The 14,336-nt window shown below is 52.1% G+C and overlaps 1 protein-coding gene across 1 annotated transcript in view; it reads right to left on the reverse strand.

Moving 5' to 3' along the window:
- LOC119966911 (heme-binding protein 2-like) overlaps window positions 1-14,336 on the reverse strand; it is a 35,598-nt gene that overhangs the window by 20,792 nt on the left and 470 nt on the right. The window contains exon 2 of the mRNA XM_038798868.1: window positions 9,871-10,000. Coding sequence (XP_038654796.1) covers window positions 9,871-10,000 — 130 coding nt within the window. The remainder of the gene's footprint in view (window positions 1-9,870; window positions 10,001-14,336) is intronic.

A 14,336-nucleotide genomic window follows, 5' to 3' on the forward strand; every position in this document is an offset into this window, starting at 1 on the left:
CACAGAGCTGTCCAGATAGACACTGGTGTGTGTCCCTGCTGGAAGGGCAGACAGCACAGAGCTGCCCAGATAGACACTGGTGTGTGTCCCTGCTGGAAGGAGGAGACAGCACAGAGCTGTCCAGATTGACACTGGTGTGTGTCACTGCTGGAAGGGCAGACAGCACAGAGCTGCCCAGATAGACACTGGTGTGTGTCCCAGCTGGAAGGGCAGACAGCACAGAGCTGCCCAGATAGACACAGGTGTGTGTCACTGCTGGAAGGGGGAGACAGCACAGAGCTGCCCAGATAGACACTGGTATGTGTCACTGCTGGAAGGGCAGACAGCACAGAGCTGCCCAGATAGACACTGGTGTGTGTCCCTGCTGGAAGGGCAGACAGCACAGAGCTGCCCAGATAGACACTGGTGTGTGTCACTGCTGGAAGGGCAGACAGCACAGAGCTGCCCAGATAGACACTGGTGTGTGTCCCTGCTGGAAGGGCAGACAGCACAGAGCTGCCCAAATAGACACTGGTGTGTGTCCCTGCTGGAAGGGCAGACAGCACAGAGCTGCCCAGATAGACACTGGTGTGTGTCCCTGCTGGAAGGGCAGACAGCACAGAGCTGCCCAGATAGACACTGGTGTGTGTCCCTGCTGGAAGGGCAGACAGCACAGAGCTGCCCAGATAGACACTGGTCTGTGTCACTGCTGGAAGGGCAGACAGCACAGAGCTGCCCAGATAGACACTGGTCTGTGTCACTGCTGGAAGGAGGAGACAGCACAGAGCTGCCCAGATAGACACTGGTGTGTGTCACTGCTGGAAGGGCAGACAGCACAGAGCTGCCCAGATAGACACTGGTGTGTGTCCCTGCTGGAAGTTCAGACAGCACAGAGCTGTCCAGATAGACACTGGTCTGTGTCCCTGCTGGAAGGGCAAACAGCACAGAGCTGCCCAGATAGACACTGGTGTGTGTCCCTGCTGGAAGGGCAGACAGCACAGAGCTGTCCAGATAGACACTGGTCTGTGTCCCTGCTGGAAGGGCAGACAGCACAGAGCTGCCCAGATAGACACTGGTCTGTATCACTGCTGGAAGGGCAGACAGCACAGAGCTGCCCAGATAAACACTGGTGTGTGTCCCTGCTGGAAGGGCAGACAGCACAGAGCTGCCCAGATAGACACTGGTGTGTGTCACTGCTGGAAGGAGGAGACAGCACAGAGCTGCCCAGATAGACACTGGTGTGTGTCACTGCTGGAAGGGCAGACATCACAGAGCTGCCCAGATAGACACTGGTGTGTGTCCCTGCTGGAAGGGCAGACAGCACAGAGCTGCCCAGATAGACACTGGTGTGTGTCCCTGCTGGAAGGGCAGACAGCACAGAGCTGCCCAGATAGACACTGGTGTGTGTCACTGCTGGAAGGGCAGACAGCACAGAGCTGCCCAGATAGACACTGGTGTGTGTCACTGCTGGAAGGGCAGACAGCACAGAGCTGCCCAGATAGACACTGGTGTGTGTCACTGCTGGAAGGGCAGACAGCACAGAGCTGCCCAGATAGACACTGGTGTGTGTCACTGCTGGAAGGGCAGACAGCACAGAGCTGCCCAGATAGACACTGGTGTGTGTCCCTGCTGGAAGGGCAGACAGCACAGAGCTGCCCAGATAGACACTGGTCTGTGTCACTGCTGGAAGGGCAGACAGCACAGAGCTGCCCAGATAGACACTGGTGTGTGTCACTGCTGGAAGGGCAGACAGCACAGAGCTGCCCAGATAGACACTGGTGTGTGTCACTGCTGGAAGGGCAGACAGCACAGAGCTGCCCAGATAGACACTGGTGTGTGTCACTGCTGGAAGTGCAGACAGCACAGAGCTGTCCAGATAGACACTGGTGTGTGTCCCTGCTGGAAGGGCAGACAGCACAGAGCTGCCCAGATAGACACTGGTGTGTGTCACTGCTGGAAGGGCAGACAGCACAGAGCTGTCCAGATAGACACTGGTCTGTGTCCCTGCTGGAAGGACAGACAGCACAGAGCTGCCCAGATAGACACTGGTGTGTGTCACTGCTGGAAGGGCAGACAGCACAGAGCTGCCCAGATAGACACTGGTGTGTGTCACTGCTGGAAGGGCAGACAGCACAGGGCTGCCCAGATTGACACTGGTGTGTGTCCCTGCTGGAAGGGCAGACAGCACAGAGCTGCCCAGATAGACACTGGTGTGTGTCACTGCTGGAAGGGCAGACAGCACAGAGCTGCCCAGATAGACACTGGTGTGTGTCCCTGCTGGAAGGGCAGACAGCACAGAGCTTCCCAGATAGACACTGGTGTGTGTCCCTCCTGGAAGGGCAGACAGCACAGAGCTGCCCAGATAGACACTGGTGTGTGTCACTGCTGGAAGGAGGAGACAGCACAGAACTGCCCAGATAGACACTGGTGTGTGTCCCTGCTGGAAGGGGGAGACAGCACAGAGCTGCCCAGATAGACACTGGTCTGTGTCACTGCTGGAAGGGCACACAGCACAGAGCTGCCCAGATAGACACTGGTGTGTGTCACTGCTGGAAGGGCAGACAGCACAGAGCTGTCCAGATAGACACTGGTGTGTGTCACTGCTGGAAGGGCAGACAGCACCGAGCTGCCCAGATAGACACTGGTGTGTGTCCCTGCTGGAAGGGCAGACAGCACAGAGCTGCCCAGATAGACACTGGTGTGTGTCCCTGCTGGAAGGAAGAGACAGCACAGAGCTGTCCAGATAGACACTGGTGTGTGTCACTGCTGGAAGGAGGAGACAGCACAGAGCTGCCCAGATAGACACTCGTCTGTGTCACTGCTGGAAGGGCAGACAGCACAGAGCTGCCCAGATAGACACTGGTGTGTGTCACTGCTGGAAGGGCAGACAGCACAGAGCTGCCCAGATAGACACTGGTGTGTGTCCCTGCTGGAAGGGCAGACAGCACAGAGCTGCCCAGATAGACACTGGTCTGTGTCACTGCTGGAAGGGCAGACAGCACAGAGCTGTGCAGATAGACACTGGTGTGTGTCACTGCTGGAAGGGCAGACAGTACAGAGCTGCCCAGATAGACACTGGTGTGTGTCCCTGCTGGAAGGGCAGACAGCACAGAGCTGTCCAGATAGACACTGGTGTGTGTCACTGCTGGAAGGGCAGACAGCACAGAGCTGCCCAGATAGACACTGGTGTGTGTCCCTGCTGGAAGGGCAGACAGCACAGAGCTGCCCAGATAGACACTGGTGTGTGTCACTGCTGGAAGGGCAGACAGCACAGAGCTGCCCAGATAGACACTGGTGTGTGTCCCTGCTGGAAGGGCAGACAGCACAGAGCTGTCCAGATAGACACTGGTGTGTGTCACTGCTGGAAGGGCAGACAGCACAGAGCTGCCCAGATAGACACTGGTGTGTGTCACTGCTGGAAGGAGGAGACAGCACAGAGCTGCCCAGATAGACACTGGTGTGTGTCACTGCTGGAAGGGCAGACAGCACAGTGCTGCCCAGATAGACACTGGTGTGTGTCCCTGCTGGAAGGGCAGACAGCACAGAGCTGTCCAGATAGACACTGGTGTGTGTCACTGCTGGAAGGGCAGACAGCACAGAGCTGCCCAGATAGACACTGGTGTGTGTCCCTGCTGGATGGAGGAGACAGCACAGAGCTGCCCAGATAGACACTGGTGTGTGTCCCTGCTGGAAGGGCAGACAGCACAGAGCTGTCCAGATAGACACTGGTGTGTGTCCCTGCTGGAAGGGCAGACAGCACAGAGCTGTCCAGATAGACACTGGTGTGTGTCACTGCTGGAAGGGCAGACAGCACAGAGCTGCCCAGATAGACACTGGTGTGTGTCACTGCTGGAAGGAGGAGACAGCACAGAGCTGCCCAGATAGACACTGGTGTGTGTCACTGCTGGAAGGGCAGACAGCACAGTGCTGCCCAGATAGACACTGGTGTGTGTCCCTGCTGGAAGGGCAGACAGCACAGAGCTGTCCAGATAGACACTGGTGTGTGTCACTGCTGGAAGGGCAGACAGCACAGAGCTGCCCAGATAGACACTGGTGTGTGTCCCTGCTGGATGGAGGAGACAGCACAGAGCTGCCCAGATAGACACTGGTGTGTGTCCCTGCTGGAAGGGCAGACAGCACAGAGCTGCCTGCCAGTTCATCTGAAGTTCAATGACGAATAGGCTGGCTCTGTTGTGAGTGTATTAAAGCCTCTGTTCAGATCCAACTACACGTGTTCGCTGAATTGATGGTTCCATCAGATACATTCTATAAACTCCTCCTCAAGGTTGCCTTGACCGACCTGGTTAAACCAATCGACAAGTAGATTAAAATCTCCCATGATAACTGCTGTACCATTTCTACATGCATCAGTTATTTCTTTGTTTATTCTCTGCCACACCGTAATGTTACTATTTGGTGGCCGATAGACTACTCCTATCAGTGACTTTTTCACCTTACTATTCCTGATTTCCACCCAAATGGATTCAACCTTATCCTCCATATCTCGATGTCATCCCTTACTATTGCCCGGATGTCATCCTTAAATAACAGAGCAACACCACCTCCCTTACCATCCACTCTGTCCTTCCGAAAAGTTTGATACCCTCGGATATTTAACTCCCAGTCATGACCATCCTTTAACCATGTTTCAGTAATGGCCATTAAATCATAGTAATTCACGATGATTTGCGCCATCAACTCATTTACCTTATTCCGAATACTACGAGCATTCAGGTAAAGTACACTTATGCTGGCTTTTCTACCTCCATTTTGAATATTAACACCTCTATCAATAACCTCTCCTAAGTTATTTTCCTTTTTAACGTTTCTCCTAATTTTCCTCATCATTGAACCCATATCTTCATGTAATAACCTGCTGCGTCACTCTCCATTTATGTTTTTACTTCCCGTTTTATTCCTTTTGTTATTACTGGGCCTATTCACTGAGCTTCCCTCAGTCACTGTACCTTGTACTGTGGCCCTTTTTGATTTTTGACTTTGGCTTCTCTGCCTTACACTTTCCCCCTTACTGCCTTTTGTTTCTGAACCTCCTCTGGACCCTTTCCAAGGCCAGCACATCCTGCCTTAGATACGGCGCCCAAAACTGCTCACAATACTCCAAATGGGGTCTGACCAGAGCCTTATACAGCCTCAGAAGTACATCCCTGGTCTTGTATTCTAGCCCTCTTGACATGAATGCTAACATTGCATTTGGCTTCCTAATTGCCGACTGAACCTGCACATTATCCTTAAGAGAATCGTGAACAAGGACTCCCAAGTCCCTTTGTGCTTCTGATTTCCTAAGTATCTCCCCATTTAGAAAATAGCCTGTGCCTCCATTCCTCCTTCCAAACTGCATAACCTCACACAGAACCATATGTGAGTTCTGGGAAAGCAAATTTCCAAAGAGATGAAAACAATAGAATTAAAGGAGAAAAACATATTTAAAGCTGTATAGCCTTTGTTTGCAGTGGAGTGCTATACTTGGCTCGGGTAGAGTGTTTAAGTTGGAGTTTGGTGACAACGAGTTCAGTGAGGAGTGAGAGGGTGCCCCTTTCATTTACTACCTTTCCTCAGAATGGCCATTGACGGCCGACTTGCATTGGGGGCTATTGGGACCACCAACATCAACTTTTGGAGGTGACCTTACAGTTCAGAAAGTGACATGACCCAACGGAAACAGCTGATTTGGTAAGTGGGACGTACAGAATATTTTCTTACTGTTTTTAAGTGTAATATATTAGCTCAAATAAAGGGAGGGACTTTTGATTATAATAGACGTGTTTTTAAATGAAGGAAGGTCCCTAGTTTGATTAAATTCTATCAAAGGGTATAACTGGTCTAATCTAGAGAGAAGTCATAGCAGAAGAGTCACCAAGCTGAGAAACTGAGACCCATGGTGTCCGCCTCTTGCACAATGTGAACAAAGAACAAAGAAAATTCCAGCACAGTAACAGGCCCTTCGGCCCTCCCAGCCTGCGCCGATCCAGATCCTTTATCTAAACCTGTCGCCTATTTTCCAAGGATCTACTTCCCTCTGTTCCCCTCCCGTTCATATATCTGTCTAGATGCATCTTAAATGATGCTATCGTGCCCGCCTCTACCACCTCCGCTGGCAAAGCGTTCCAGGCACCCACCACTCTCTGCGTAAAAAACTTTCCACGCACATCTCCCTTAAACTTTCCCCCTCTCACCTTGAAATCGTGACCCCTTGTAACTGACACCCCCACTCTTGGGAAAAGCTTGTTGCTGTCCACCCTGTCCATACCTCTCATAATTTTGTAGATCTCAATCAGGTCCCCCCTCAACCTCCGTCTTTCCAACGAAAACAATCCTAATCTACTCAACCTTTCTTCATAGCTAGCACCCTCCATACCAGGCAACATCCTGATGAGCCTCCTCTGCACCCTCTCTAAAGCATATTTAAGTTTGTCCATCTGCGAAGATTGTCCATTTGCGGTTATTCACTAACCGCATTTCGAAGCCAGGGCTGCGAATGGGACTACCTGTGGGGCATTCACGATGCTGAGGATGTCATGGATAGCACGTTTAGCGAGGTGGACACACTGCAGGTTAGGATTGCATCAGCAGAAAGGGAATGTGTGACCATCAGACAAAGTAAAAGAGCGAGGAAGGAAGTCCAAGAGCCCCCTGTGGTCATCCCCCTCTCAAACAGATAGACCACTTTGGATATCGTTGGGAGTTGGCCAGTCAGAGAAAAGCAGCAACTTCCACATTCATGGAACCTCAGCTGGTTCTGCCGAACAGACGGGGAGTAGGAGGCATTCACTAACCCAGCATCAACCGGGTTTCAAATATAACGGGGATTGAAGCTGTAAAATGAATGAATTGTGTTCAGGATTTTTATAAAAACAACACGTCACAAGCCCAACAAGAGGAGACATCATTCTGGATTTACTCTTGGGAAAGTGTGCGGAGTGACTGTGGACGACCATATCAGGGATAGTGACCATAATTCAGATAGATTAGATATCGTCATGGAAAAGGACTGAGATAAATCAGGAGTAAATGGGCAGAATTCTCCTCTCCCCACGCAGCCTGGGAGAATAGCGGGAGGGCCTCCTGCCATTTTTCACGCCCCCCTGGTGCCTCCTGCTATTCCCTCACCCCCCCCGGCTCGGCGATTCTCCGAGGCCGATGGGCCGAGTTGCTGGCCGTTTCCGACCTTTACACGACGGCGGCAACCACACCTGGTCGCTGCCGTCGTGAAACGGGCGCCAGAAGCCCGTTTGGAGCTTCTAGGCGCCCGATTGGGACGGGAGCACCACGGCCGTGCTCGGGAGGGGACAGGCCCGCGATCGGTGCCCACCGATCGTCGGGCCGGCGTCTCAATCGGACGCACTATTTCCCCTCCGCCGCCCCGCAAGATCAAGCCTGACACGTCTTGCAGGGAGGCTGAGGGGAAAGACGCCAGGCGCTGTCCAACCCACGCATGCGCGGCTGATGTCATAGAGGCGCGTCAGCCATGCGTCATTCTTGGCATGCCACCTTGACGACAGTCGTCAAGGCCACGCCGCCGAGACCCCCGGGGCCCCGATACTAGCCCCGCCGTGGGGGGGGGGGGGGAGAATCAGGTCCCGGGAGGGGGCACGAAGGCTGCCGTGAGAGACGGCCTCTTTCACGGCAGCCTTCCCAGTTCTCCGCCATTGCGGAGAATCGAGCCCAATATTTTCAACTTGGGGAAGGCAAAGTTTACAAAACGGAGGTGACCTTGCAGTTCAGAAAGTGACATGATCCCAACGGAAACGGCTGATTTGGTAAGTGAGACGGACAGAGTACTTTCTTACTGTTTGTAAGTGTAATATATTAGCTCAAATAAAGGGAGGGACTTTTGATTATGATAGAAGTGTTTGGAAATGAAAGGAAGGTCCCTAGTTTGATTAAATTCTATCAAAGGGCGTAACTGGCCTAATCTAGAGTGAAGTCAAGGCCTGGGAAGCATTGATAAGTGAGATCCTTAGGTTTCAAAGCAGACATGTCACCTGCAAAAATAAGAATGGATCTGTCAAATCTGGACCCCTGGTTACCGAGAAAAATACAGGGGAGGATTCAACAGAAAATGAAAGCTTATGATAGTCACAAAAAACTCAATATAGGAATGTAGAAAGTACAGGGATCAAGAAAAAAAAGGACAATGGAAATGAAAGCAAAGGTGAAAAAAATGTTCGCAAGTAAGTTTGAGGAAAACCCAAAGATGTTTTACCAGTATATAAAGAGCAAAAGGATAGTCATGGAAAAATGGAACTTATCAGAGATGAAGAAGGAAACTTGTGTGAAGGGGATTTGCGAAGAGTGTTAAATTATTTCTGTCTCCATATTTACAAAGGAAAGAGATGATGTGGCTGTAGTAATCCAAGGGGAGCAGTGTGAAATATTCATATTGCAGAGGAATTGCTAGAGGACTTGGAAACATTACAAGTGGATAATTAAAATAGTAATTTCTCAAACTCCTTTTGAAAGTTTACATACATAACATCAACTGTACACCCTCAACCACCATTAACCATTAAACACTCACCCTCAACCACCATTAACCATTAAACATTCACCCTCAACCACCATTAACCATTAAACATTCAGCCTCAACCACCATTAACCATTAAACATTCACCCTCAACCACCATTAACCATTAAACATTCACCCTCAACCACCGTTAACCATTAAACATTCAGCCTCAACCACCATTAACCATTAACCATTCACCCTCAACCACCATTAACCATTAAACATTCAGCCTCAACCACCATAAACCATTAAACATTCACCCTCAACCACGAGTAACCATTAACCATTCACCCTCAACCACCATAAACCATTAAACATTCACCCTCACCCACCATTAACCATTAAACATTCAGCCTCAACCACCATTAACCATTAAACATTCACCCTCACCCACCATTAACCATTAAACATTCACCCTCAACCACCGTTAACCATTAAACATTCAGCCTCAACCACCATAAACCATTAAACATTCACCCTCACCCACCATTAACCATTAAACATTCACCCTCAACCACGAGTAACCATTAAACATTCACCCGTCAACCACCATTAACCATTAACCATTCACCCTCAACCACCATTAACCATTAAACATTCACCCTCAACCACCATTAACCATTAAACATTCACCCTCAACCACCATTAACCATTAAACATTCACCCTCAACCACCATTAACCATTAAACATTCAGCCTCAACCACCATAAACCATTAAACATTCACCCTCAACCACGAGTAACCATTAACCATTCACCCTCAACCACCATTAACCATTAAACATTCACCCTCAACCACCATTAACCATTAAACATTCACCCTCAACCACGAGTAACCATTAAACATTCACCCTCAACCACCATTAACCATTAACCATTCACCATTATCCACCATTAACCATGAAATAACTGGACACAGTTAGTTACAGACGATTTCTCTTTAACAAGGTAGAATTTCCTGTCACTGAGTCTCAGACAGGAGCCAGCTTTCCTGCAGCATCCACTGAGCTGAGAGAGATGCTGTTTCTCAGCTTCTACAAGGGTTCATGTCGACTCCAATAGCGGGTTCATGCCTGACAAAGAGCCTTTATTACACTGGGGAAATTCAGCAACCACAGCTGGAATCCTGCTCCCAGTACACGTGGGGAACCGTCCCGGATTCTGGGAATATAAAGCCGGCAGGTATCAAAGCAGTAGCCCAAATAGCGCCTCAAGCCACTAGTCCCATGTGACCGAGGATCACTCTGGGATTGACAATTCTTTGGTCAGTGTGTCAGTCTGTACAGAAAGTTTCAAACCTGACAGGTTAAAGAGTGAACGGTTGTTTTATAATCTGTTGTTACTTTGAAGGAACATCTGACATACCTGCAACATTCCCACAACGTGCATAACTGAATAGTTTCTCCAGACCGATCGCCAGCGCACTTTCAATATCCGTTGCATTAACTTCAGTTTGAACCCACTTGCGTTCTTCGAATTCATTCTCAATATAATTCTAAAACAAGAAAATAAAATCCATCACCATGTGACACAACTGAACTGGCACCAAAACCCATCAGTGTTGAGGGGCCTGTCCTCGGTTCCCAGGTGTGGGACTGTCTGCGGGAGGTACTGCGATGGAGTGGGACTATCTGTGGGAGGTACTGGGATGGAGTGGGACTATCTGTGGGAGGTACTGGGATGGAGTGGGACTATCTGTGGGAGGTGCTGGGATGGTTTAGGGCTGGGATGGAGAGGGACTATCTGTGGGAGGTGCTGGGATGGTTTAGGGGTGGGATGGAGTGGGACGATCTGTGGGAGGTGCTGGGATGGTTTAGGGTTGGGTGGAGTGGGACTATCTGTGGGAGGTACTGGGATGGTTTTGGGCTGGGTGGAGTGGGACTATCTGTGGGAGGTGCTGGGATGGAGTGGGACTATCTGTGGGAGGTGCTGGGATGGTTTTGGGCTGGGTGGAGTGGGACTATCGGTGGGAGGTGCTGGGATGGAGTGGGACTATCTGTGGGAGGTGCTGGGATGGTTTAGCGCTGGGATGGAGTGGGACTATCTGTGGGAGGTGCTGGGATGGTTTAGGGTTGGGTGGAGCGGGACTAACTGTGGGAGGTGCTGGGATGGTTTAGGGCTGGGATGGAGTGGGACTATCTGTGGGAGCTGCTGGGATGGTTTAGGGATGGGTGGAGTGGGACTATCGGTGGGAGGTGCTGGGATGGAGTGGGACTATCTGTGGGAGGTGCTGGGATGGTTTAGCGCTGGGATGGAGTGGGACTATCTGTGGGAGGTGCTGGGATGGTTTAGGGATGGGTGGAGTGGGACTATCGGTGGGAAGTACTGGGATGGAGTGGGATATCTGTGGGAGGTACTGGGATGGTTTAGGGGTGAGTGGAGTGGGACTATCTGTGGGAGGTACTGGATTGAGTGGGACTATCTGTGGGAGGTACTGGAATGGAGTGGGACTATCTGTGGGAGGTACTGGGATGGAGTAGGACTACCTGTGGGAGGGTATTGGGATGGTGTAAGGCTGGGATGGAGTGGGACTATCTGTGGGAGGTGCTGGGATGGTTTAGGGCTGGGTGGAGTGGGACTATCTGTTGGAGGTACTGGAATGGAGTGGGACTATCTGTGGGAGGTACTGGGATGGAGCGGGACTATCTGTGGGAGGTGCTGGGATATTTTTGGGTTGGGTGGAGTGGGACTATCTGTGGGATGTACTGGGTGGAGTGGGACTATCTGTGGGAGGTGCTGGGATGGTTTGGGCTGGGTGGAGTGGGACTATCTGTGGGATGTGCTGGGATGGTTTTGGGCTGGGTGGAGTGGGACTATCTGTGGGAGGTACTGGGATGGAGTGGGACTATCTGTGTGAGGTGCTGGGATGGAGTGGGACTATCTGTGGGAGGTGCTGGGATGGAGTGGGATATCTGTGGGAGGTGCTGGGATGGAGTGGGACTATCTGTGGGAGGTACTGGGATGGTTGAGAGCTGGATGGAGTGGGACTATCTGTGGGAGGTGCTGGGATGGTTTAGAGCTGGATGGAGTGGGACTATCTGTGGGAGGTGCTGGGATGGTTTAGGGCTGTGATGGAGTGGGACTATCTGTGGGATGTTCTGGGATGGAGTGGGACTATCTGTGGGAGGTACTGGGATGGTTTAGGGCTGGGATGGAGTCTACAATATGTGGGAGGTGCTGGGATGGAGTGGGACTATCTGTGGGAGGTGCTGGGATGGTTTAGGGCTGGGATGGAGTGGGACTATCTGTGGGAGGTACTGGGATGCAGTGGGACTATCTGTGGGATGTACTGGGATGGAGTGGGACTATCTGTGGGAGGTGCTGGGATATTTTTGGGTTGGGTGGAGTGGGACTATCTGTGGGATGTACTGGGTGGAGTGGGACTATCTGTGGGAGGTGCTGGGATGGTTTAGGGCTGGGATGGAGTGGGACTATCTGTGGGAGGTGCTGGGATGGTTTAGGGTTGGGATGGAGTGGGTCTATCTGTGGGAGGTGCTGGGATGGTTTAGGGTTGCGTGGAGTGGGACTACCTGTGGGAGGTGCTGGGTTGGAGTGGGACAATCTGTGGGAGGTACTGGGATGGTTTAGGGCTGGGATGGAGTGGGACTATCTGTGGGAGGTACTGGGATGGTTTAGGGCTGGGATGGAGTGGGACTATCTGTGGGAGGTGCTGGGATGGAGTGGGACTATCTGTGGGAGGTACTGGGATGGTTTGGGCTGGGATGGAGTGGGACTATCTGTGGGAGGTGCTGGAATGGAGTGGGACTATCTGTGGGAGGTGCTGGGATGGTTTAGGGCTGGGATGGAGTGGGACTATCTGTGGGAGGTGCTGGGATGGTTGAGGGCTGTGATGGAGTGGGACTATCTGTGGGAGGTACTGGGATGGAGTGGGACTATCTGTGGGAGTTACTGGGATGGAGTGGGACTATCTGTGGGAGGTACTGGGATGGAGTGGGACTATCTGTGCGAGGTACTGGGATGGAGTGGGATATCTGTGGGAGGTACTGGGATGGTTTAGGGCTGTGATGGAGTGGGACTATCTGTGGGAGGTGCTGGGATGGTTTAGGGCTGGGATGGAGTGGGACTATCTGTGGGAGGTACTGGGATGGTTTAGGATTGGTGGAGTGGGACTATCTGTGGGAGGTGCTGGGATGGAGTGGGACTATCTGTGGGAGGTGCTGGGATGGAGTGGGACTATCTGTGGGAGGTGCTGGGATGGAGTGGGACTATCTGTGGGAGGTGCTGGGATGGAGTGGGATATCTGTGGGAGGTGCTGGCATTGAGTGGGACTATCTGTGGGAGGTGCTGCGATGGTTTAGGGCTGGGATTGAGTGGGACTATCTGTGGGAGGTGCTGGGATGGAGTGGGACTATCTGTGGGAGGTGCTGGGATTGAGTGGGACTATCTGTGGGAGGTGCTGGGATAGTTTAGGGCTGGGATGGAGTGGGACTATCTGTGGGAGGTGCAGGGATATTTTTGGGTTGGGTGGAGTGGGACTATCTGTGGGATGTACTGGGATGGAGTGGACTATCTGTGGGAGGTGCTGGGATGGAGTGAGACTATCTGTGGGGGGTGCTGGGATGGTTTAGGGCTGGGATGGAGTGGGACTATCTGTTGGAGGTACTGGGATGGAGTGGGACTATCTGCGGGATGTACTGGGATTGAGAGGGACTATCTGTGGGAGGTACTGGGATTGTTTAGGGCTGGGTGGATTGGGACTATCTGTGGGAGGTACTGGGATGGTATAGGGCTGGGAAGGATTGGGACTATCTGTGGGATGTACTGGGATTGAGAGGGACTATCTGTGGGAGGTGCTGGGATGGTTTTGGGTTGGGTGGAGTGGGACTATCTGTGGGAGGTGCTGGGATGGTTTAGGGCTGGGATTGAGTGGGACTATCTTTGGGAGGTACTGGGATGGTTTAGGGCTGTGATGGAGTGGGACTATCTGTTGAAGGTGCTGGGATGGAGTGGGACTCTCTGCGGGATGTACTGGGGTGGAGTGGGACTATCTGTGGGAGGTACTGGGATGGAGTGGGACTACCTGTGGGAGGTGCTAGGATGGTTTAGGGCTGGGATGGAGTGGGACTATCTGTGGGATGTGCTGGGATGGAGTGGGACTATCTGTGGGAGGTACTGGGATGGTTTAGGGCTGGGTGGAGTGGGACTATCTGTGGGAGGTGCTGGGATGGTTTAGGGCTGGGATGGAGTGGGACTATCTGTGGGAGGTGCTGGGATGGTTTAGGGCTGGGTGGAGTGGGGCTACCTGTGGGAGGTGCTGGGATGGTTTAGGGCTGGGTGGAGTGGGACCATCGGTTGGAGGTACTGGAATGGAGACGGACTATCTGTGGGAGATACTGGAATGGAGTGGGACTATCTGTGGGAGGTACTGGGATGGAGTGGGACTATCTGCGGGAGGTGCAGTGATGGATTAAGGCTGGGTGGAGTGGGACTATCTGTGGGAGGTGCTGGGATGGTTTATGGCTGGGATGGAGTGGGACTATCTGTGGGATGTTCTGGGTTGGAGTGGAACTATCTATGGGAGGTGCTGGGATGGGATTGGGTTTGGTGGAGTGGGACTATCTGTGGGAGGTGCTGGGATGGAGTGGGACTATCTGCGGGATGTACTGGGATTGAGAGGGACTATCTGTGGGAGGTACTGGGATTGTTTAGGGCTGGGTGGATTGGGACTATCTGTGGGAGGTACTGGGATGGTTTAGGGCTGGGTGGAGTGGGACTATCTGTGGGAGGTACTGGGATGGAGTGGGACTATCTGTGGGGGGTGCTGGGATGGTTTAGGGCAGGGTGGAGTGGGACTATCTGTGGGAGGTGCT

The sequence above is a fragment of the Scyliorhinus canicula genome, chromosome 6, assembly GCF_902713615.1.
Source record: "Scyliorhinus canicula chromosome 6, sScyCan1.1, whole genome shotgun sequence".
Lineage (NCBI taxonomy): Eukaryota > Metazoa > Chordata > Chondrichthyes > Carcharhiniformes > Scyliorhinidae > Scyliorhinus > Scyliorhinus canicula.